At 40.2% G+C, this 17,232-nt stretch overlaps 1 protein-coding gene across 1 annotated transcript in view; it reads right to left on the reverse strand.

The window, feature by feature from the left end:
* CNKSR2 (connector enhancer of kinase suppressor of Ras 2) overlaps positions 1-17,232 on the reverse strand; it is a 223,333-nt gene that overhangs the window by 30,753 nt on the left and 175,348 nt on the right. The window contains exons 18-20 of the mRNA XM_075139373.1: positions 17,019-17,086; positions 11,659-11,759; positions 9,907-10,444 (exon numbers count right to left, since the gene is read on the reverse strand). Coding sequence (XP_074995474.1) covers positions 9,907-10,444; positions 11,659-11,759; positions 17,019-17,086 — 707 coding nt within the window. The remainder of the gene's footprint in view (positions 1-9,906; positions 10,445-11,658; positions 11,760-17,018; positions 17,087-17,232) is intronic.

Consider the following 17,232-nt stretch of genomic DNA (forward strand, 5'->3'; position numbering starts at 1 on the left):
ATTTAGATGCAGAACGGATGCAAGACACGGCACAATCTTTTCCTCCTAGAAGTTTAGCTCGCAGAAGTGAGTGACATGAGCCACCTCTGATATCCAAGGTGTCTTCTGACAGCAAAAGCCCAGCCCAGACAGAGGAGACACCAGAGGCTCGCTGTTAACAGGGAAGGCTGCACTTTGTGGGGTTCTCCTGAGGCTGTCCTGAGTCCAGAAACAGTCCCAGCCTGCGCTAATGACCTGCACTGTGGAAGAGAATAAACCTACTAAAATACACAAGCACGAAAGTGGGAGGAAACGTCTCCTAGACTGCTGGAGGACAGTTTCAGCAGTTGGAATGATTTGGAGGGATGAAACCCCTTGCCACAGTTCATATAACATTATGGTAGATGCTATGCTAACAGACACAGACACAGAGCTTGGCAAACACCAGGTTAGTTTGTAAGGATTTTTTTTTTTTTTTGGTCTAGTCAGGCTGTTAGTTTTACAAAATTTCATATTTGTTTGTTGTTTGGTTGGTTTTAGCCCAATTAGTTAGACATTTTAAATCACCTGAGGTTTTTATTAACATGAGCTACTTAACGTGGATATGTTAGAGGCACAGGAATAATCAGCTCAACTATGATTAGAAAAATAACCATTAAGCAGAAAAGCATCTGGGATAGTGTACAGCACAAACTGAAATGTGAAGTACAGTATGGTTGCAAAACAGATACCTATTGCAGTACAGTGCATAAAACGCCCAGGGCGAAGCCATCTTCCTGGTCTCAGCTAGGTGCGCTGCACCCAGCTTGGACACTGCCATGCCAGAAGAGGTGGGAGGCAGCTGGAAAACCCAGGGAAACTCAGCAAAAGAGCTCAGAAGCCTAGAAAAAACTATCTGTGAGAAAAACTAAATCAACCTTCACAACAACCTTTCAGCTTCATAAAAGAGCTGCTGTAATGGGGCAGTTTTGTTTTCTATGTCATAATGGAAAGGAATTGCTAGGCTTAAATTGCAGAGGGAACGATTCAATATCCATTAGGAGGAAAAAAAAAAAATTCCTTTCCAATACAGCAAAGAGGAAAAGCACTGTCTGGACGGAACGAGGAATGCCCACTGCTGGGGATGTTTAAGAACAGATTCGGTAGGTATAGCAGCTCCAGATTTAGAGGGCAGAGCTATACTGCATAACCTTCGAATTCACTTCCAGCTCAGTGGCTCCGAGACACGCGCAACACACTTACAGCTTCACCAGAGCCTTCGAAGCGGCCAAGATTTTAGCCTACATATGCTGCCTTCCTGCAGTGGAAAGATTTAGGAAACAAGTAAGGAGATTAAGATGCCAAAACATAAGCATCTAGTGCCATTTTAGCTGTCAACAAGTATCCAAGGAAGTTGCATAGGGCTGGCAGGTTGAACCATGACCAACATGAGATCTGTGACCCTCTGGAGCAGCAGCTAGTGGCTAAAAGGAAAGGAAAGTCAGCCAAAGACCAGGCTGGGGCGCTAGGAAAATTCACAAAAAATTGCCCTGCAACATTTATTTCATAGGCTTCCACGACAATCTTCATCTTAAATCCAAGAACTCCAAGGATTTCTTTTTAAAAAATAGATTAAACCAAACAAAACTGCTTTGTAACAAATTTGGCTTTTCCAGAGTCTCCTGTCCAACAAAAAAAATTCTAGCAGGATGCTGACTGTTTGCACTGAGGGCTTTAATATCTCATCCTGCTTCCCACGATGAATAGTAATTAAACAAGAACGCATGTTTACATGGTGACGCTACAGAAGTTCAGCATGGCAGTAGTTTAATAAAACTACATCCCTCCTTCCAAGTGCCTCCTTCCAAGCCCTACTGACTCAAGTTCATCCCTGCATATGTTTTAACAGTTGCCTTGAAAGAACCTGAGAGCCACAGACAGCAGATGGTACCACCTGGAGATGTAATAAATAAAATCTGAAAAGATTTTAGTCCTCCTCTATTCTCCCAGTCCTACTGGTACTGTGTCATATTCTTCTGATTTAATTATAAACGATTATAGAAAGGGTTTTTGTGTTTTTTTTAAGCTTTGAAAAAAAGGTAAAAATGTTAACATTATACATTTCAAAAGAACATTCTCATGCACACAACAGCTGGTTAACTTTTTTCATTGTAGGTGTCTGTTCTCCTTCCATTTAGAAAATTTCAGATTAGGCTAAATCCCTGCTGCATCTGAAAGAGGAATTATCCCAGTTCTGCAAACATCCCAGTGAAAAATGGCTTCCTCATGTATTGTGCAGTGGTCAAATCTGAGAGTGTCTTTAAAACAATTTTCAGTGAGTTTCAGTGAGAAGATTTATGTAAACGATTAAAAACAATGTATGTTTTTCATGTTTGAAATCAAAATGAACGTGAGTATAAATTTTGGAACTGGAAACCTCTCTTTTAAATGCGAAACTATATGTTGATTTAAAAAAAAACAGTCTGATTTTCCTTTTTGTACACAAAATAATTTCAAAAAAGCTACATATCCTTGTTTAAGAAATGTGACTACGTTACGCTTCAGAATGCAAGCACATTTGGAGCTGAGGGGGTGGAATCTGCAAGCACAAAAAAGGCTTTTTTATACTGCTATTGAGACATATCAGGCCAACAATCTGGGAAACAATTGCATTTCCTTCAGTATGGTAAACAGACAGCCCTAGAGGGCTTGGACTGTCTTCCCTGTATGGCTTGTGAAGTGGGCTGCCACTTATGAGTTGTCTTTTCCCAAGGACAGCATCTCTGCAGGCAGACTCAGGCAGGGCAGTGGCAGGGACAGAGCTTGCTTACAAGAAGAAATGGAAAAATTAAAGGCAAACCAGATCAGTTACATAACACTTAGCAAGAGAATTAATGCAGAACATAGAAAAAAACAGAAATATATTCTCACATCCATAGATTCCTTGCTCCACCACTAATCCAAAGCTGTCTCTGGTAGCACAACTACCGTGACAGCCACCAACTTAGTAATAGAATTGAGGATACTTTGCAAGAAAAGTAATTTATAAGAATGACCATGTAAGAAATTCTCCTGTGCATTTCTTTTGCTTGTAAAAAGACCATTTAATCCAAGGCAAAAGCAGGTGACCTTTGTTGGCAATGACACCCAAAGCTATTAAAACCAAAATAAGAGTAGGAATTCACCTCTCCTTTGCATTTTTAGCAGCATGGGCAATGGCAATCAATTAAAATTTAAAATGTGGCAACAGCATATTTGTGGGTAAAATGCATTCATATGTAAAAACACTAACAGGCATAAAATTAAACTACTTTTATTTTTGTTGACAGCCCATATTGCTTTCTGAATTGCTACTTGGAAAATGATTCAATATTTGGCTTTCAAACACTGCAGGCAGTTTTTTCCCCTCGAACTGAAATTTAAAATCAGAATACAGAGGTTTTGTATCCCATCATTTTTATTTAGAATACAAACCCACTTCTATAATGGAGCTTCTTTTGCATATGAGAATTGGAAAAGCTTTATTTTAAAAAGTTTAAATTTTGAATTAAAGAACATGCTCAGAAAGAAAGATATCTATTCCCAGTACTTGTTTATCTAAGTTAGTCTTCATACTAATTTTTTTTTAATATAATAGTCTAAACCACATTTTTATACACACAGCTGAACATACACACATATATGGCTGCTAGAAGATAACTAAGCAACTCTTATTTGGGATGACAATTTTCCCAAATATGCAGTTGCTTCTGGAAGTTTATAGAAATTCCTATTCAGATAAACATATACCTTAAAATTTAACACGGATAAAAAAGTTTAGCCTGACATATAACCTAGATTATCAACGATGCTGTCCCCCTACCCATTCATTTTCGAGTATAACGGCTCTCATAGGATCTCACTGGATCTTATGACAAATGAAGCACTAAATGGTTTAGTTAAAAAAAAAAGAGTATGTGAAGGCATGCCATTCCACCAGACACTTTGTATGTAAAGCATTTGCTTTGAAAAGCTGACCAGGTGATACGGCACCCATTGTCTTGTCCAGCTTTTCCACGGTTCCCTCCTCCCTGAAACTGTGAGCCATGATGAAAATTTCTTCGTAAATATATAAACTATCCATACCAAAGCAGTGCGGGCTAGCCATTTACACGATAAACCTGCAGGCTTAAGATTATATTTTTGAACATAACTAGGCAGTATTTTTAGGCAAGTTCATTCTGAATTAACAGCAAAGCTAGCACCTCAGAGGCAGTGGGAGGGAGGGAGGAGGCCTCCTCCCAGCAGACAAGGCATGAAATGCTGATGGTCCTCAGCCCTCAGGAGTGCAAACGCCCAGTCAGGTGCCAAGGGAAGGCTCAAATGGGAATTAGAAATGAAAAATGAGATCATGAAAACAAAAGCTCATTAAAAGGAGCCATTTCATTAGTCTACTTCAGTGCTTGAGCACGCACGGGCTGTGCTGCCCAGAATGATGTCGAGCAAAAAAAACCCCAACCCTGGCAAATGTTCTGGTTTGTACAGGACTGATAGTAGATGTAGTAAGTTAAAATAACATCCTCCTTAGTGTCCCAGAGGATGCTGCACTTCATGCTATTTGCCAGCCTCATAAGGAATATTTCTAACGTGAAACATTACCTGTAATTTCTCACAGCTCCGCTTATTTAAGATACTACCAGGCATGCATATCTTTACTAACCTGAATAATTCCAGAGGGGAAGATACGGTATCTTAATGGCCTCTCGCTTGCCTCTTGGTGCACGTAAAACTAACTAGGTGGTCAGATGACAGGACACGACTAATGGTATTCTCTCTAAAATAGATACATCCCTATCAACTCCGGCACACGCAATCCAGGCTTTACGCATTATTCATCCTGTTGCCTAAACCCTGCCAAAGTAGAAAGACACCCTATCCAAAAGGCAGAGAAGCAAATCCTAGAAGTGGTACACAGTGTACCAATTCATAATGTAGTGTTTAATTAGCAAACATTGATCTTTCTGAGAGATATCAATACAGTCCCCTCATTAAAAAGAGGCAAGCCTCCCTGTACCTGTATTTCAGAATTTGAAATCCTGACCTTATTCAGAGTATATTTTTTACTAGTGCAAACTCCTTCTTGAAGTCAAATGCTGCCGAGGATGTCCCATGGATATACCTTCTTGGGCACAGTGCATGAAACTCTACTTGTTGCTAGTCATGGGACTCCTTAAACCCATCTGTCCTATTTTGTAAAAGCACTGCCACCTTGAGCTTCATTTCTGTGACTCTCCGTTTCTCTTATTATTCTCTTGCTGGTTCCTAATTTTTTTACTGGGAAAAAAAGAAAAAAGTCTCAGGCTTGGTACCTCAGCACAAGCAGACACTTGACATCTTTTTCAGTGACTAGCTCTCACTGACATCAAGGGGAGCTTTCCTGAAATCCTTTGCAGGGTCTGGACATCTCTCTGAGCTGCAAAATGCCAGCACCAGCTCCTGCTCTGGCCTTTGGCAAGTGTCTTCAGTGGTTTAAGGTAAAAAGCCAAGTTTCAGAGACTGCAGCGTGAGGCTATTGTGTTCCTCTGGGACAGCGCTCGCTAGACTGTGTGGCACTAAGCATGGGCTGCTGGGAGATGTTGCAAACCTGAAAAAGGGCTTACGGTGATGGAGCAAAATGCCAGGGAATATGTGTGAGTGTGCCCAGGCTTAAGAAACATTGCTAAATCTTTTCAAGGTGATACAAGTCACACATGGAAGATTGTTGCATCTCGTAAACACTCCGGGAGTGGGGGGGAAATCAATGCAGCAAACAAATGGGCCCCACTCTTCAATTGCCCCAAAAGGACAGCCATTGATTTATTGAAATCTATTTAAGACTTTGTTAAAATTGTCCGCCCTATATAGAAGATACTCCAAAATTATGATAATGGGTAGCAACAAAAAAATTCTAAAACACGTCAGGAGGAATTACAGTACTTAGAGTGCAGGAAAAGGACAGAAAACTTGCAGAACCAAGAAAACGAAGAGGTGAGGAACGATGCAGAAGGAAATGGGGTTGAACACTGGGAAGACAGTTAAGTGATTTCTTCCTGCTCCAAATACCTTTTCAAACTCAAACATAGATGTCAATGCTTTTCTACCCATATTCCTGAAGAAATCATACGGAGCCTGCACAGTGGAAAGCTCCCTTGCACACTGTTGCAGGTCCCAGGCGTGAGTTCCCTGCAAGGTATGTATGCCAATACTGCTCTGGCCAACCCCGCAGCATGTGGAGCCAGCAGCAGAGCTCCTGCCCAGCGCTGTCTGGGCAGGTGACAGCACCAGAGACTCCCACGGATGCTATTGCTCTTCCAAGACTTTTTCAGGGAGTACGGAAAAAAGGTGCAGGTTTTTCCGTGGCTAAGTCAGCGGGATCTACAGCCAGTTACACTCTGTAGAGAGCTCGTATCTGTTTCTCTTAAATGGTGAACCCTTAGTCATTCCTGTTACTTTCCAACAAACCAAAGAAGTCTTTGAAAATGAAGGAACCACCATCGAAAATACTTTCAAAAAATAAAGCAAAAAATGATGCAAGCTTTCCTGGAGCAAAACCTGGAAATAGTCTCCCAAGAAGATCTTAGAAGTGTTCTTTGGCATTAAGTGGTGAAATCTGTCAAAACACAGAGAGCGTAGACAGCGGTGGGGCCGGAGGGGAAGTGGGTGACAGTGCCATGCTGCACAACGGTCCCCTTCTATTACCTCCCACTAGCAGAAGACAAACCTGAAAAGGCCCAACTTGTCCTTCACAACTGATTCACAGAAACACAAGGCACTATGCCATAGCCATTGACCTGCTCTCCGTGTGCAGGCTGCCTCTGAACAGCGCAGCAAAGCAAGAGGGATGTTTGGTGCCACAGGTCTGAATGTTGCTTGCCATTTTCACAGCCTCAGGAGCAAACACACAGCCAAGCACAAATATCCCACAAGAGAACCCTCTTCAATTACAAAGCAAGAGACCATTACAGGATGGTGTCAATATGGAACATCTAAATGATTTACACAAATGCCATTTTACTTAGGGAAATAAAACAATCCACTAAAGATCAGCAGTGCAATGTTAATGTGATATAACAAGACAAAAAGAAGCAGCTGAACACACAACAAAGTTAGATCCTTATGGATAGACATAGGAAAGGACAACCCATATTTTCAGTTTACCATGATATAGCTAGGCATTACAGCAGAGTTGATATACAGAACTATTTGCAGTGTCAGTAAAATCTTGCAGTATCTATTTAAGGCATAAAGTTGTGATTAACAGAGAGCGGATTCCTAGTTGTTGCAAATCCGTGTAGCTTTAGTTGAAAGTCAACAAAACTATGTTAAATTGTAGCAGCTGAGGACAGCATCTGAAAAAAGCATGGAGCTCCTAATTTGGGCTGTGGTTATTTGAAAACAATTCTGCAAAAGAAGTTGGAAGAAACAGGACTGCATTTTACTATTTGATTTAAACTCAGGAGGTTTTAAAGGTGGGAATGTAAGAACAAAAAGCTGAGAAAACAAACTTTTGGCAATGACATTTGACTTGTAAGCAACAACTGCAAAGGAGCTGCATTCCTTGTCCCGCACAAAAAGCAATAGGAATGATTAAGCTTTAAAACACATACATGTACACACAGAACACATATAATCATCCAAGAGCTCAGAACTATGTCAGGATCACAAATGTATAAGGCAAATAAATACATTTAAAAGGTTCATCTGATACCGCGTCAGGGAAGGTTGAAGGTGAGGTTAAAACATTTCTAAAAGAGAGAGGATTCCCTTTCTCCAGCCAGTTGCAATGTTTCGTTTTCCCAGAACAATGGAGGGAAGGGAGGGCAATGATGTAGCACGCACAAGGGCACCCGTCCTGTTAGCGGGCTTAGCAGTTGTAAGCAAATCTCTCAGCTCAGAAACTGGGATTTTGCATTTAAGAACACCACTTGCATGAAATTCCTCCTGCCTTTTACTGGTAAGGGCACTGGAAAAAGCCAGCATTGAAACAGAACATTGCAGCCATAGCAACAAGCAATTCAACACTTAAACTCTTCAACAGACTAAACAGTATTTTCTTTCTGGTTTTATAATTTCATGGTCAATAATTCACCACAAGCACTTTACTTGTCTAGCTGGTCATTAATGTCTCAAAACCAATCTCCTGTTAAAGCTTCAACCAAGAAAACCTCCTCACCGAAACTAAAATAGAAGTATGTGTATACAGGGAGACCACTTCAAAAATTAAACTTTTTTCTCCCTTTTTGGACATTGGCATAGAAAGGTGGAGAAGAGCCCAAGTTCTGGCCGTTAAATCAAGCACTAGCCTTTATTAGTATTGTATGCCATAAAATGTTACAACCAGGAACCCAAAAGCCTTAAAATTGAGATTTAAAACACCTAACAACTTATGCCCTGCAACAGTATCTCTGAGTAATGCTCAAACAGCACAGGAACTCCAGTGGGAAGTCTCCTTGACCCTTTTTCGTTGACTGTGAGGAATTTTTTTAAAAATATATTTTTATTGCTATCAGTAAAAAGCCATTTGAAAACCCAAATTGAAGGCTAAAAATAGGATAAAACATTCTGCATCGTTGATGAAATTTAACCCTGTTAATTAGACAGCTTCATTTCACAGTCAGTAAGAGTCTAATATTACCCTAATAAATGCATGAGTTTTTTTGGAAAGTGTCATGCATGAATGCAACTGAAATCGTGCTTTTTTTAACTTTTAATGGCATCAAATTTAATATCTGCAAAAGAAATCACTGTTTTCTCAAAGGCAAGAATTTGAGAGGTTTAGGACCTATTGACTAAAGCATAAGGGCAAGAGAAAACTGTTGATCTCTCCCAAGTAGACTAAATAACGTCCACATGAATTTTAATGCTCAACAAAGGTGCTAACCTTAATGAATTAACATAGGTAGGTAGTTAATTATCCAAAACTTTCATTACCCTTTCCTATCCCTTTACCATTTTTATACTCCTTCAACTGCAGTGAAAAAACTGAATTTGAAGGAACCAGATAGCACAGACCCTTTGAGAGCCTCAGGGGTCATCCTGCATTCCTTGCCTCTACAGGTAACTTAATGGCAGCATAACCCCACAATTCATGGATGCAGGCTTTGTTGACTGACCTTACAACTTGGGTGCGAACTCAACTTTGCTAGCAACACAAGCTGAGAAGCTCCAAAAATGACAGTGAAGGACAGAGCATGAAACAGACACAGAAATGTGTTCACATGTTCAGGGGGAGCAGGGACCTTCTCCAATCCCTGTTTATTTGGATTATTTTTGACAAGTAGCACTAATATCTATGGAGTTAATGTGCCACGTAAGAGACAGTTACTCAGCATTATGAATTCTTTTAAGCCCTGCTGGTCACATAGTTGTTCTCTATTAATTTGTTTATTTGAAATGTTTTTTGAACTTCTCTCTCTATAAATCACAAGGTGAGGAACTGGGGAAACTACACTCTCTTTTTCAACTTCTTACAGCTTCTGGGCTGTCTTGTGACCTGCCCGCCTGGATACTACACAATCACAGCCTGACTCTGCATTCCAGGATTTGCCAAGTGTTTTTCACAACCCAGATGGGGTTGGCTGGAAATCTTACTAAGTATGTCCTGAGACATACATGTGTCGGGGGGGGAGGATACTGTGCAAGTGGAAGTGTGAAGAAACCATGGAAGCAAAATCCATACTAGAATTACTAGTAGGAAGTGACTGGTGACCAGCCTACAGGGAAGTGTCTAGTGACCCTGAGAGGTCATGCAGCACTGTCTGATTATCAAGCCTTATACATACAGCAGATCAGAGGTGTGCGACAAGGGGAACCTGGTAAAACATGGGGGATGTTGAAAGACTTGGGTTTTTTTGGTAGGAAAAAGGAAAAACAACCTCTATGTTACACGAACAGGACTCTTGAAAAACCACAGAAATATCCCATACTTACTTTTATCTTCCTGGTTTTCTTCTGCTGCTTTGCCTTCCTCTTCCTCCTCCTCCTCCACCTCCTTCTGCTGCGCTTCTTCGTGGTGATCGTTGGCACCGACTGAAAGGCTCTGGCAGCAGTGGTTGAAGCCGCTATCCCGAGGCAGAGTGAAACTTCGGGGCTTTCCCCCATTCCCATTCAGCACTTGCATCCGCTCACCCTCCACGAGGGGGAAGGGGCCGTAGTGGTCTTGCAGGTGGCACTTCTGGGTGGGCAAGGTCGACTGCCGCCGGTGCTCAGGGGAGACCACGGCCGCCTCGGAGAACACAGAGTCCTCCAGCGGCAGTGTCTGCAGGTAGTGGAGTCCTGAACTTGTCAGTGGCGTCTCTATGAGGTCCTGCCAGGAGCGCCGCTGGCTCGCCGTCTTGCGCACTGGCGAGTCGGTGGCGCTCCCTGCCGCCTCCGGGCGAAACTCCTCGTGTGACGACTGTGACTGGGAGGTCTCCGTGGACGAGAGTCGGCTGTGTTTTGGCTCCACGTAAGGGCTTGTGCAGCTCATCTACAACGTCAGCAATGGAGCAATCTTCAGATCAATGTAGACCGAGACCTACGGCTAGTAATAATTACGTACTTTTCATTGTCACTGATGGCACCCAGTTTAGTAACGGAGGCACAAACTTACCTGATTAACCTGCCCTGATCCTAACTTTAAGGCATGCACACATCTATCTACACACGTCACACTTGTGGGCCAAATACTGATACTTAGTCATAATAAGTATCCTTATTATGTCCCTTAGTTTATAAAATAAGCCAACACAATTATTTGCAGAAAACTTTGCAGAGGATGGCACTATGGAAGACATAGAAGAGATGTGCTTGGTCCATTAAAAATCTTAAAAATGCCATCCAAATGCCTGTTGTCATCCTATCTTGCTAAAAATTTCTTTGGCATCGTCTTTGCAGTGCTTCAGTGCAGTTCAAAGATCTATGATTTTGGAAGATAAAGTACTGCATTCAAATTAAACATCGTGAACACTCTCTTTCCCCAGACTTTCCCAATTTTTCAATCCAAATTTTTGCATTTTAAAAACTATATTCAAGTAAGATATATTAGTTAACATTGCCTGAGTACACAGACATGAAAATTAAAATTTCCAGTGCAGAATAAGTTAGAAGTCTATACTTTGGTTTTATACCGACAGCTGCTTCAAGAAAGAAAATAAAAAACAAATCCCCTTTTGTTGTAATTCAGAGAGAAACATACTTTTTCACAACAACAGAACAACTGATATCACTGTTTGCGATATCAGAGAGAATGCTTTTATGTTGGCATTTCTGTGGAAATTCAAGTGTAATTTGTTACTGTAAAGCTTCACAGCACAACTGTTGTGCCTTAGAGAAGAGTCTGTGTTGTTACTGGGGTAACAACATTTTGTCAGAGAAGATGATAAGGGGGCGGTGAGGGATTGCATGGATGAGTAGGGGTCCATCATGAATGAAGAACAGGAAGACAGAATTCTGTAACTTAATCCATTTTGTACAGCAATTGGGATTATAAATCTGTGTTCTCTATGCACCAGCGGAAATAGCAATGATGGCTGTTGGAAGTCAGCGATGCGTGTTACTTAACAAAGGCCTTAAGTCAAGTACTGACTCAAAAAATATACTGGAGACTGCCCTAATGTGCGCACGCACATGCTTTTAAGCAGAAGAGTAGGTAAAAGTGACACTTTATGTAGTCATTCCTGTAGACAGTTGCAGGTGACTTACCGAAGGAGGCCGTGGGTACGTGTCGTACGGGGGTGGTGGGCTGTCTTGTTTGGGTGTCGATGGAGTGTCGGCTTCCTCCTTATCACTCTCACTCCAGTAATCTACAAGTTACATATAGATCATATGAAAAACTACCAACATATTTTGATACTCAGAGACTCATTTTCAGAAAAGCAACTGGAAACTCCATCCTTAGCATTACTGAGAGTTAAACACCAGTCAATGCTGACTCTGTAAATGTTGGCTGCTGTAATTTGGAATTGCTTTAATATAAAGAGGGAACATTCAAAACATTACGGGGTATGCTAAGTCTAATGCCCCACTGCAGAGATATTAGACAACCTGCAAAACAGCCACAAATTTAACTCTCGTACACACCTTATAAATACAACATGCATACAGAATACTCCTAATACAAGTTTCAGATTTTCAAATATTTATACAGCCATCAAAATAATTATGATTGGACATATATTGACTGGAAAATACTGAAAGTATTTTTTGAATAGAAAAGATGAAAAATGTAACTTGCAAAAGTCTTGTTGACCACAAATAACATTAACAAATATAATTAACACCAACTGGCAAATCAAACAAGTAGTGGTTATTGCAAACATGACTAATCAATGTTATTTCTCTACCCATTTTCTCTGTTGTATACTACTAGTTACCCAAGCTTTTCAATTCAATTTCTAATAACAAACAGCTGCATTTAAATAAAACAGAAGAACTTTATATCATGTATCTGCTTCACAAAACAGCTGCTGCCCTGTTATCCATGCAAGAACATAAAGGTGATATGGTAAGGAAAAATATGACAATGATATTTAAGCACAGAGTTCCAAAAGATGGATGAGAAAATAAAAAGGACACAGAGCTTGTGGGCTAAATTTAATGGGATATGAGGTTTCATTTTGTCAGGAAATCCAGTCTTGGCCAAGTACATTTCATATGTTTGGTAGGTTGGTCAAAGGGGAAAACGCACGGAAGAATGTACCACATGGGAATTTATATTTATTCTGTTGCAAATATTTTTGAAGCAAAACAGCATCTAACTAAATGGACACTGGACCTTAATATTGCTTACAAAAGAAAACTACTTAACTGCCGCCTTAACTCAAGATGGATAACTTTAACATTTATACACATTGTAAGACTTACGCAAACATTTCTGTTGTCACTTTGTTTCTGACTGTATTACCTTCTAGTATTTGGGTAAATCACTGTACAACAGGACACTTTAGCTCAGACTATTCACAGACTAATCACAGGCAATTTTCACTTCTCCTAGTAAGTGTTCAATGAACTGCATGACTTACTACTTTCTCTTTAATAGATGAGGAGAAAAAAATTGATTGTTGCTTCATAAATGATCTAAACCAAAAATCCAAGTTGGCACATGTAATTTTGGCTTTAATGATTTTTTGTATTGCGTGATTAATGATCTACCATACCTAATCTTATTCAAGATTTAAAACAAAAACTTACCTTAAAATGACACCATCTTGAAACAGCTGTCCCTCAAATGCTGTATATTTTTAGATTGTATTAATGGGGACACACACACACACACACACACAGCCTTATTTATCTATTTATTTTTTCCAAGCAGTAATAACTCTGTTTTAACTCTGGGTCTCTTGATTTGCTTCCTGCAACCTTATAGATGAAAGATTCTCTTCAAATGGTATAATAAATAGCATAAATAAAGTTTTCATGACTATGAAATAAAAAATTTAAAAAAATTTGTCTCCAAAAATCTGCAAATAATGAATTTTTGGTGAACAAAAGACTAAATCAGAGAAAACTCTTTTTTAAGTCACTCCTAGTTTTAAGAAAACTTGTTTCCAGCAACTCAAAACACCTGAAAATATTGGCATATAAGCATGTTTGTTCCTATTACAGCAAAGCCTAATGGCGCGATGTGTGGGGAGAGGCCTGTCAGAATTGCATCACTCAGTGAGATTTCTGCAGACTTGGAATTCAACTGTTTATTCTGACAGTAAAATTTAGCAGCCTCAGTGCAGGTTCCAATTTTGGCTAAAAACACAAAGACGTTCTTGCTGTCAAATCCACATACAATAAAACACTCTATCATCAGCTTTTTGCACACCTTACCTCAGACAGGGAACTCTGTTGGCAACCTACAGCTTGTCTAGAAAAATTCTGCAGTCACAGGGGTCAATTTCCAGATGAAATGTATGAAAATAGCTTCCCAACAATTTTTAAAAATGTTCTGCTTTTGGCAGCTGACTTATTAGAGTTTATCTCAAATGTGTATAATGCTATCGAACATTTCTCTCTGCAGATTTTGTCCAATTCAGTGACAGACAAGCTCAATGCATCGGACATATCTTGAAAGCTTTCTGAATGAGCAATAGACTGCATATATTATATATAAACTAAAACTGACCTGCCATTTGTTGATTAAATATTTTCTATTTATATAAGCAAGTATTTTTTTTCTCTGATTTTATATGACTGGAAAGTATGTAACTTCTCCATCCAAGGAAGTCCCTTGCAGTATTGCTAAAAAGTTGGAAAGTTGATGGTATTTTTATAAAACTGTTCTGTACAGAATGTGAAATTTTATTCAGCAGTACACCCACAATTCAGTGATTCGTGCATTTCTGAAGCACTTGAAATATATTTATGCACTTTAGATTCAGAACCATTCAACTCTTAATTGAAACAGGTTTGACAACTACTGTTGAATTGTTTCAGAGGTATGATAAAGCTTTGCTGCAAAGGGCTGCACTGAACAGAAATAAAAGACCTTTTGTAAAATTAAATATGTAGATGACAATTGGTACAGTCATGAATATAGAAAATTCCAGCTTCACAGTTTTTATAATTGCAAAAATTCTTGAAGTGATAGAGAGGTTTTACTTTGCTAACTTGATGCCTCTGCTAATTAGGGACACTACTGAGCTGTTTAATAGCCCTTGTGCTGGGAGCCAAGGACAATCACCAGAGGCATAAAAACACCGTATGGCAGCGAGGCGGGAATGTGATAGCGATTCCCACACTAAACACAACTTAGCAACACAAAGAGGATATAGTTTTACCTGCCTGTATATGATAAATCAATTTGAGTGAATGGCGTTAGAGCAGTAATAAAGAGCTCTGTCAGTGCCTGGGATATAATTTCCATAGTAAGTGGAGTCTCACTGATTATCTTCAATAGGGAGACATTTTAATAATAGGTAACATGAGGCCTGAATGTGCATGATCTCATGTCTAGGAGCTGGATCATCTGCTATTTTATTACTCAGTGATTGCTTGGTAGCAAAAATATTTCTCTACATCCCTCTGGATTTTGAAAGGTGTATTGTGTCTGCAATCGTGCACTCGGACAGTGTTAGCATAACTGTTCATACACCTTTCCCCTTACTGTCCCACATGTTACTATAATTCTAGCGCCAACCCGCTGTCAATAAAAGTTTGAATTTGGCTTTGAATGCTAACACAGAGGATTTCCTAGAAGACTCCAAGATTCAGAGTTTGTTCACAGCCTCTTCAAGCAGTGACAGATGGTATACGGGTCCTTCCAAACTCGTTATTGTAGTGCTGCCTGGGGAGTACAGATTCCCAAACTGATTTTGAAGTCTGGTGAGGCACTGAGAACACGACTGGAGGAACAGCGAGCACGGTGCTGCTATCCTGGGTTGTGTGAATGCGGAGGGCTTGGTGTTATGAATGACATGATGTGCCAAGGACCATATCAGAATAAAACAGGGTGTGGGCAACACTCCCAGGATAAGCAGCTGCACTTACTGGAAGACATGATTAGAAATGAGGCAACTGCAGGTACAACCTAGTTATGTGCGAGAACAATAGAAAGTCCAAAAACCTTCCCACGCACGCTGGGACCACCGAATTATGGCAGTGTGCTGTAAGCCACTGCTCTTCAAACCCAGGCTGATCCCTCTAGGATGCTCTGTGGTGAAGCAATCAGGGTATGAATCAAGGCAGACATAATTTTCTGATGTTATCTTTTAATCTTCTATCACTACAGAATATCCGACGCTCTTGATGTTTCTACCTATCTGCTGAAGTCACTCTTGCTTCTCATCGGGGAAAAGAGTTTTTTGCACAGTGTCTCCCAGGAAAACGGCACCACAGCAACACATTGCAGAGAGACAGACCATATGCATCTCCCTCCTCACGGTATCAGACCAGGTCAGGGCTAAGAATGCTGTCACATAGGTTGGTACAGAACCATGACTTTGGGAGGGAGGCATGCACAGCATGTGGCAAATTTTGAAGCCAATGATAGCCTTTTGAACACAACTCTCTCTAAAAAATGGTTAGAAATATAGTCTTTGTAAAGAAAAGACTAGATTAAATACATTGCTGCTGCTATAAGCTTCGAGCTATAAGCTTTTTGGGCCAAAAGACAGAACCTTACTGATGAAGGCTGCAGAGCCACAGAATTAAAAAGTGAGGTTTTGACTCAGTGGGCAGCAGGCAGACAGGCATCTGGATAAGCTCTGGAGATCATCACGACCACTGCAATTTTCTGGTGCCTGCTGCCAGGTACATCTGTAAAAAAGAGCATGGATTCAAAAGCCAGCTGCTTGCCAAAACAGCTAGTTGGAAAGGAACACTTCTGTGGATCCATATCACTCGCAATTCTAGGAAACAACCTCCCCAACACAATTGAGGACTGACCCTTTCCTTTTCCTATCTGCAAGAAGGATTTCTACTGCAGCAAACTACAGCAAAGCGACTCATTATTTTATATATGGCACTTTTTTAAACCCATGAAATATTAGACATTAAAAATAAACAGATGTAAAATGCTGTGAACCTGCAACTCCAAATGAAATGCCAACAGGGCTTTAGCACACACCTTAATATAGCAAAAACAATAGAAATCACAAAAAATTAAATGGCCTTAAAATTAAAGTCTTTAGGGGAAATCCAATTATGTCAACAGGCTTTAGAAGAACGGTTTTGTTCCTGAGACCAATTTCATGCACTCCTGCCCCCTGTGAATTCAAACACCAAATGCAATGTTTAAAAATTTTTTTTTTTGTTTGCAGATTCTTAAGTTTCTTCTGATAGGGGACACAGACTCCTTGGTACCACATACCGCAGCTTACTGGCAGTACATTTGCTGCTTTCAGCTACCTTGTGCGGCCTTCTCAGAAATAATCCAGTGCCTGTGGACCAGAATCTGAAGGAGCTAATCAAAACCCCTGAGAGAGAAGGAATTCTCTAAAGCAACAACAGTGATACCCGTATGTGAATTGCTTTCAGATGACGAGAACGAGGCCTGATACACAGCAGGGGAAAAAGAACAGATGAACTTGTGATAAGAGCTGACAGAAGAAACCAAAATAACAACACATTACCTTGCTCTTGTTTGATCCTCTCTCTTTCTGCATAGCCAGCAGCGAGCATGTTAATTCTGTTTAGCCATCTGAAATAATATTAAAAAAAGCAGTGATACTGATCCAGCCTCTTAATTTTTGGGTGCATTTCTACAAAAAGCAAAGTTAGAAGCATCTGAAGGAGATTCAGGACAATGTTATTTTTCATATCAGACAGCTGTTTTCTTTGATACTC

Source organism: Calonectris borealis, chromosome 1, assembly GCF_964195595.1.
Source record: "Calonectris borealis chromosome 1, bCalBor7.hap1.2, whole genome shotgun sequence".
NCBI classification, from domain to species: Eukaryota; Metazoa; Chordata; class Aves; order Procellariiformes; family Procellariidae; genus Calonectris; species Calonectris borealis.